The sequence below is a fragment of the Lynx canadensis genome, chromosome B4, assembly GCF_007474595.2.
Source record: "Lynx canadensis isolate LIC74 chromosome B4, mLynCan4.pri.v2, whole genome shotgun sequence".
Lineage (NCBI taxonomy): Eukaryota > Metazoa > Chordata > Mammalia > Carnivora > Felidae > Lynx > Lynx canadensis.
In genome coordinates, this window is record NC_044309.1 from 12,378,905 (window position 1) to 12,387,414 (window position 8,510).

Here is an 8,510-nt window from a genome sequence, read left to right on the forward strand (position 1 = left end):
TTTCAAGTATTTCCTCCAAATAAGCTACAATAATGTCATAGCTATCACTGCTTTGCTCTTTGGATCCTTGCAGAAATTAGATTTTAAAAAAAAAAGAAGAAGAAGAAGGCAACATGGGAGGACAGAAATTTGGCTTTTGACCCACTGACTACAACTGCAGCCAAGACGCTGTACTTGGGGAAGTATAAAGGGAAGAAGGGCTCACGTACCAAGTCTTGGCATCACTGCTCCCAGAAATTGCTCATCTTCTTGGAAGTGGTTCTCTTGTAAGGATTCCAGCAGTTTCTGCAGGACATCTTGGGGCACTTTGCAGCCAGTGCCCTTGAGTTCAGTGAATCTGGTTAGCCGGAAGCTCTTGTCCAATTCATAACTTTCCGGGTTAAAGGACTCCCGCGTAGACATGGTTCTTGGGCACACACACCTCACAGCTGGGCTCCTCCCCTCCCGCTCCTAGCCGCCTGGTTTCTTTACAGATCCACCTAGGCATCACCAAAACACAAAGACACCATTACAAGAATGCTCACCAGTATTTTGCCAAGAATCAAGTGAATACAAGACGGTGCCGAGCATGGAAAGAGTTGAAATCATCCAGACCAGGGATATGCCGATTTGAGGCCACAACAGTTCATTATAGTGATGCAGAAGCCCGAAGAACTCATTTAAGAAATTGACTGTACCATCAGACATCTTCCAGGGAAGGTCTGAGGCCTGTGTTGCTGTAACTGTGGCTCTGACGGGCAGCCAGGACGCCTCCCCTGAAGAAGGCACTTCGGGCCAGCTGGCACATGACACAAGGCCATCTTGAGCAGTAAGTCTCATAGGCTCTTCTGGCGGCCAACATCATGAGAAAACTTCTAGTCACTTCATCTGTCAGCCTACGGTTGACACTAAACTACGGTTTAGAAATCAAGAAGTCTTGGCTAAAGTGACTTTTCTAGAAAACCTTTTAACATCTTCTGCTGTCCCCCACAGAAAAATAAAATGCCCATTAGACACGCTGCAGGAAAAGGATGCTGACGGAAACGCATTTGATGAAATCCTTCGTGATGCTCGATTCACTTTTAGAAAAAAGCATGTTTTCATGCTGAGCCAGAAGGACAACGTGATCCAAAACTAAGGAAGCCTCACTAAAGAACAGAACTTGAAAGAAAAGTGGAACAGCTGTTTAACACACCAAGATTAATTTTCTCCAAGAGAGCGGTGGAAAGTTTTCTAACGTTTTAATGCAGTGCTCTTTCCTAGAAAGCAAACATCCCACCCAACGAACCAGTACCCACACATCACTGAGAAAATATGCTTGCTCCTGGTCGTTACCGCTTCGTTGCAGAACTAAAATGAAAAAAATCACACTGTACGAAATCCCTAGCACTAACGTACTTGGTACCACTGGAAGTTTCTAGAGCAAGCCCTTCTAAGTCTGAAGTCTCAGAGGTGCAACCAGAATCTTACATGCACTCCCAAGGTTTATGAACCTCCAGATTGATACTTTACTGGGCATAGAATTACAGACACCCCAAATTTCAGGGTCAGTTTCCCCTATAAAATTTACGATGAAGAACATGATTCCCATTTATAGAGTTTTCTATCCCCTGGCAACCACATCACTCATTTAAAATTAATCTCCCTCTCTCACACACAAAACAAATAAATAAAATAAATCTCAGAAAGCCTGAGTTTGGGCGGTAATCCAAACTGTCTTTACAAAAACATCTTTGGGGTGAGCAATCATTTCAGTTTGAAACGTACAACCGAACAGGAGTAAATCTTCAAATACTCCAAGAAAACAACCCATCCAAGAGAAGGGTGGCAGGAGAGCAAAGGAAATTACCTAGAGGGGAATTCTGAAGCCATTTTAGAGTTAGGAAAAGTCCAATAGCACTTTGACTTGCTAGAGTTTGGAACAAAACAGTCCTTTCCTCACAAAACGCCTCGCATTTAACACCGCCTCACTCCTACCAGGAGAAAAAAAAAATCCAACTCACGAGGCATCCAGTTATTTTCCTACCTCCGAGCCTAACCCCCACCCCCCAAAAAAGAGGCGGGGAACTGGGGGGACTAACCATCTTTCAAACATAACTTTTACCTTCCCTGATTTTTAAGAAGAAAAATGTCTAAAACACCTTAAGTCCAAAAGCACTCTGAAGTTTTAAAATTCCAAATGGAACGAGGGATACACATCACACTCACATCCAAACCTTGCAAACTTACAGGTTTTGGAGGGCGGGTGTGAGAAAACGGGGGGGTGGGGGGAGATGTGCTCGGGGAAATCGTAATTAATGGGGGGGGGGAGTAAATTTGCATAATAAGAGAGCTTCAACTCCAACCCCAAAGCTGCATGTTTACACCTTTAAAACAATGATATGAATATTTAAAGACAACGGTTAACCCTTTCCTTCTCGGCCACCTTTGAATTTTTTTTTTTTTTTCCACCGAGAGCGCCAAGCGGGCCGCACAGCTCGGGGAGCACGGTAAGCGGGGACGGGAGAGGGTGCAGCCGCAGCCCCATACCTACCTCCCTACCCCCAAGCCCCTAAGCCCAGCAAAGAAACAATGGGGTGGGCTCCGGGCCCGGCGCGCGGGGACCGGGCTCTCTCCATGCAGCACGCGTCCAGGAGGCAGCCGGAGCGCCGAGGCCGGCACGCGGGGACACCTTAAATCTCAGGCTGCCGCCTTTAAAGGCAGACCCGGCCTGGGCTCTTTGTGCGGCGCGGCGCGGCGGGCTGGCCGCGTCCGGGCGGAGGCAGCGCGGCGGCGCCGCCGGCTGGGCCATGCCAGCCCGATCTCCCCGGCGGCGGCGGCGGCGGCGGCGGCGGGAACCGCAGGGAAGGCGCGAGGCGCGCACGGCCAACCGGCCGCGGCGGGGCGGGCGCGAGCGCGAGCGCGGCGGGACCCCGGCCCGCGGGGCCGGTCCGGTCGGGGCGCCCAGGGTCAGGCGGCGCCCGCGGGCCGGAGGGCGCGCGCGTGGGGGCGGGGAGGGCCCCGGAGGCGCCGCGCGCCGCGCCCGGGGACCGGGCTGGATTCTCCCGCCGCGCGCGCGGGCCGCCGCCGCCGCCGCACAAAAATGTCGGCGGGCGAAAAAATTAACCCCTGCGTCGCCGCCGCCGCCCTCCCCCTCCACTCCTCCCCCGCCCTCTCCTCCCTCCCTCCTTCCCCGGCTCCGCGCGGCGGCGGCGGCGGCGGCGGCGCGGGCGGTGCTTCTTTTTTAAAGCGGCCCCACCAAGCCCTGGCTCTGCCCCTCTCCAGGCAGCGCTGGAGAGCGCCGGCCGTGCGCGGCTCCCGGCGGGCCCGGGCGGCCCGGAGGGGGATCTGCACGGCCGCCATGGGCCTGCGGACGAATATTCCCCTTTAAGCCTGGCGTCGCGCCCCCCCCTCCCCAAGCCAGGCGCTTACCGGTTCGCTTTGCGCCCTCCTCCTCCTCCCGAAAACGGGACTCCGGCGCTCCCACAATGCACCGGGCGCGGCCGGGCTCCCTTAAGCGTCGCCTGAATAAAAATGCCGCTCCCGGCGGCGGCGGCGCGGAGGGCGGGAGGGCCCGGGCCGCGCCTGGGCGCCGCGGGGGCTCGGCCTGGCTCGGCGGGCCCCTGCCGGGAACCGGGCCGCCGCGCTCCGCCGTGCGCCGCGCGCGAGGGGCCTTTAAGGGCCGGCTACCGCCCTTTAAGAGGCGGCGGGCCGCGGCCGGAGCGTCTCGGTGGCTGCGTGCGGCCCGGGAAGGGGGCGGGGGCGATGTGCAGGCCCGAGCGCGGCAATGATTGGTCTCGGGGGAGGGGTGGGGGGTTGCAAACCCGAGGAGCGGTGGCATCCGTTGCATGATGCAAAAAGGATTGATTTCAAAAGTTGCGAGTTGCATTGGCAGCAGCCTTTGGCGCCCGGGCCACCTACTTTTCCTCGACCCGCCGGAAGGGCCGGGAATGTTTTCCAAAACCTGGCCGGGCTCCACCGCGCTACACCCTGCGGGACTCTGTACCTGCTCCCCGAGCGCCGCCGTCGTTTCGTACTGGGAGACAATGACCGTGGAAACAGTTTCAAAAAGAGTAGGAGCAGAGGAAAAGCCGCCTCTGCTGCGAGGGAAGATTTAAAAACATAAACGGCGCGTCTGATTAATAGTGACTTGTGTCGTCTCTCCCTTCTATTGTTTTAGCCTGGCTCAGGAGTTAACGTGAGCCTCACTGGATGTGCAGACGTCCTGCAAAGTTTCTTGAATGTTCAACGTGCTTGGGAGGGAGTCCGAGCTCAAGGTTCCTCAGTTACATTGTTTGCTCTTCACATGTCCAAGTAAACATGGCAGCCTAATACTGTGTGTGTTTGAATTAACACTGATAGGACAGCTTCAGCTTGCGAAAGTGCTTTCTTCGGGTTTTCGACTCTCGGAGGCACTGCCGATGAAAGTAAAGCAAAATGCTTTCATTAACACTACGTCTTTTAGGGCTTCCCTCAAAACCGAGGAGTGTGGAGGAATGCCGACGAAACTTTGCTCGGGTGGTTCGGCATTTTCTAACTGGGTTTTGGGGGCAGGGATGTTTTTGGTAACCGAAAGGTGCTTTATGTTGCGGGTCAGATCTGCGGGCTCTGCAGATGCCCTTTTTCATTCTTAAAATTTCTGCCGGACAATTCCTCGGGGTGTCAATCTTGGTGAGGAGGCAGAAGTGATGCAACGAAGCCGACCGGCTGATGCAGGCTTTTCTGCGCTGTGGTTTTTTTCTGTGTGCCTCTACAGGAAGTTGGGGAAAAGCATAGTAGCCCGGATTCTCCGATGTGAATTGTTGGGACTTTTTTCTTTTCTTCTCTTTTCTTTTTTTTTTTTTTTTTTTAAGAATGGCACGGCCCTGTGGTTGGCAAACCTGGATCCGCATCTGCATCACCTGGGAAGACGCCTGTATACACACCCCAGACCTCCAGACCCGGGAACGGAGGATGCAGATACCTTTAGTCCTCGCATCCCCTCCCTTTTAAGATTGATTTTGTGAATCGTTGTGGGGTTTGGGTTTTGTTTGTGCGTTTTTAATTTTTTGTTTTAGTCAAAGTCACAACTAGAAAAAACAATTTTGGGGGGTTAGGGGCAAGGTGAGTGGGGCCCTACATGAAGATCATGTGTCATGCTGAGGAGTTAGGCATTTGTGCCGTAGTCAGCAGAGTTTGTCAGATTTGTTTTTTTACAAGTTGAGCTTGTAGAAAAGGCTGCACCTCATCTGGGAAGATGCCGACTCCTGGAGGGGAAAACGGGGCCACATCTCTAATTAGCAGGTAATTGTAGTAGTCAAGCATGGAGTTGAGGGTATTTGAAATGAAGCAGCGGGAATGTGGACAAAAGAGAGGAGTGGAGGTGATTTAGTGTGTGGTTGGAGGAAGAAGCATAAGATGACGCCCAGATTTCTAGCTTGGGGGGTCTGGGTGGGTAGTGATGCTAACTGAGATGGAAACTTTGGGAAGGCAAACAAGTGTAGGGGCGAGTTCGGCTTTGAAAATGTGAAATTTCAGGCACCTGCCAGATAGTCTAGGCTGAAGGCAATGGGTCACACAAGGGCCGGCGCTTGGGGTGGGGGTGGGCTCTGAGTTTGAGATGCAAATGTGGGACCATCAGCATGTAAATGGGGTTTCTAGCCTCGGAAAGAGGTGGGATTAACGGGGAAGGAGAATTGTGGAGGAAAGTGAAAGAGACCTTGGACAGAGCCCTGCGGGGCTTCCTTGTGGAATGGCTGGTGGAGCAAGAAACTGATCCGTGCGGAGTCTGTGGGAGGCCGGCATCCTCAAAACCTGCTCCTTCCTCCTCCAGCACCCCCAACCCCTGGGTTTGGAGCTCTCAGCAGCTCTGCAACAACTGGAATCAAATTCTGAGCGCAGGCGGTAGACTCTTGACTGAGCTACGGATGCCTTCATTCGTGTGGAGTCGGTCTCCAGCCTTGGGGCCAGACGATCCACTGGGTCCCTCCACCCTCCTTCTCTGTCCTAAATGCAGGGTTCTCTGTGCTTCCCCCAGCCAGCTTTTCTCCCACCAGCCTTTGTCTGAGTCTTCCCCAGCGGAGCCATCAGAGGACCATCTTCCCTGAGTTTTCAGGTCCTGCTGATGCCAACTGAGAGATGGTTGTCCTAGGTTCCTTTACCCCGTGGACCCTTAAAAAATACGTATTTACCAGCCCTGCCTCCAAAGATTGTATCTAGCTGGCACGATGGGTTGAGTTATGACAAAAATTCTTTGCTCGGCCAAACTTTAGTCAGGCTCCTGAACTTTCTAGGCTCAGCTGTGTACTTCCTTGTAAAATCCAGTTTTAGCAATATCCGTGCCCCCGTCCAATATCTGATCAGGTTCCCCATCCCCCAGGTGATGTCTGATCATCCTGCCTTTAGCAAGAATCCTGTTAGGTCGGTTTAGCCGGAATCCCCCCACCCCCACCCCTGTTATTTCTTTCCTCTTCCTAATTTTCCACCTACAGATTCCCACCCTGCTCCTTGGCTGTAAATTCCCTCTTGCCCGTGCTATATTCAGAGTTGAGCCCAATCTCTGTCCCTCACTGCAAAATTCTGTTGCAGTGGTCCTGAATAAAGTCTGCCTTACCATGTTCAACACATGTCACAAACCGTTATTTTCTTTAATCATTGTGTCCCCCGCCCCAGAAGATGTGTTGAAGTTCTGACTTCTGGTACCTGTGAATGTGGCATTATTTGGAAAGGTCTTTGCAGATGTCATCGAGTTTAGATGAGGTCGTGGTAGATTAGGGTGGGCCCTAAACCCAATGATTTATGAGGAAAGGGAGATTTGGGGACAAAGACGCCGGAAAAAGGCCATGTGAAGACTGGGACGGAGATTGGAGTGAGACAGCTTCAAACCAACGAACGCCAAGGATTGCTTCTGACTCCCAGAAGCAAGGAAGGCCCTTCATTAGAGCCGTCAGAGAGAGCATTCCCTGCCAGCAGCTTGATTCCAGACTTCTGGTCTCCAGAACTGTGAGAGAATACCTTTCTGTACTCTGTATTGAGCCACCCAGTTTTGTGGTCTTTGTTACATCAGCCCCAGGCCACTAATACAGCTGGTGGGGGATATATGCTGGGGGGGAGGGGGGGGGAAGGAGTACTAAGAATCCATGCTTTTATTTATTTGTTTGTTTGTTTTTATTTGTGGGGGAGGGGCAGAAGGAGAGAAAGAATCTTAAGCAGGGTCCATGCTCAGCATGGGACTCGATCCCACAACCCTGGGATCATGACCTGTGCCGAAATCAAGAGTTGGACGCTTATTAACCCACTGAGCCACCCAGGCGCTCCAAGAATCCTTGCTTTTAATGGGCTCCCCTGGTGCTGTGGCTGCTCTGGGGGACACTGCCCTAAAGGATTCTGCTTTCTCGGCAACCCAGAGGGACAGGAGGCCGCCTGTTCCTCCTCCCACATTCTGTTACCTCCAAAGCAGCTCCGGTCACGTTACTTTCCTTCTGTCCTGACTTTCTCACTTTGGGTGTTTGCTATCCAGCGTTGACCACCATCTATTGCCGGGATAGTCCCTCCCCTACCTTGTTGGAATTTTGCCCGTTCAAGAGTGACCCCTGATTTGTCCTGGGTGGGGGGAAGGGTGGGAGGACTCTCCAGTCATGACTAAGACCTGGTAGGTGATGGGTACCTCACATCTAACGACTTTCACCTTCACTCCTCTGCACCATAAACTGTCTCCTCCCTGGAGATGTTAAGCACTGACATCCTATCTCCTGTCGCCTTCCAGTCTCTTTACACCCACACTTCCACCGCAGGGGGGCCACCAGTCTCTCAAAGTGGCCCTTTGCCCTTCCATCCAGGCTGGAGCCTTCAACAAGCTCCCCAACCTTGTCTCCTGCACCGCCCTTCTTTGACCATATCTACCTGCAAACGTCCAGCCTTACATGCCTTCCATCCACCGTCTCCCCACCCCCCCATCCCCCCCCCCCCGCCACCCATTTCACCACATGGAGAAAACTCAGAGCTCAGAGGTCGTGCTGTGACCGATGTATGATCTCTGGTGCCAACCGGGCTTTCCCGACAGCTCAGAAATCTCTAAGTATACTATTCCGAATGTTCATTGTTCTCTGCCCAGAGTCAGTCCTGTGCTGTTCAGCCCTTAGAAGCAGATGCAGCTCAAGAAGGAAATGGATGGGGCGTCTGGGTGGTTCAGTCGGTTAAGCGTGTGACTTTTAGTTTCTGCTCAGGTCATGATCTCGTGGTTCAGGGGATCAAACCCCGCGTCAGGCTCTGCACTAGCAGTGTGGAGCCTGCTTGGGATTCTCTCTCTCCCTCTTTCTCTCTGCCCCTCCCTTGCTTGCTCTCTCTCTCTCTCTCTCAAAATAAATAAATAGAAAGAAAAAGAAAGAAAGAAAACAGAGGCCCATAGAAGAAACCCTCCAGCTTTCCCACACTGTCCCCACCCCACCCCTCTGACCGTCAGCATCTCAGAGGGAGGACTATCTCTCTGTCCAAGTCCGGCCCCTCTCTGTGCACCAGCTGCCCCCCTCCAAGTTGAGGACTTGCTACACACACCATACAGACTTTAATGAATA

At 53.0% G+C, this 8,510-nt stretch overlaps 1 protein-coding gene across 6 annotated transcripts in view; it reads right to left on the bottom strand.

Moving 5' to 3' along the window:
- SEPHS1 (selenophosphate synthetase 1) overlaps positions 1-3,488 on the bottom strand; it is a 30,567-nt gene extending 27,079 nt beyond the window's left edge. For 2 of the 6 annotated variants that reach the window (XM_030321270.2, XM_030321269.2), the window contains exons 1-2: positions 678-887; positions 210-479 (exon numbers count right to left, since the gene is read on the bottom strand). In XM_030321270.2, coding sequence (XP_030177130.1) covers positions 210-402 — 193 coding nt within the window. In that variant the 5' untranslated portion in view covers positions 403-479; positions 678-887. The other 4 variants (XM_030321267.1, XM_030321268.1, XM_030321266.1 and 1 more) reach the window with 4 other exon arrangements.
- Positions 3,489-8,510: the final 5,022 nt, after the last annotated feature.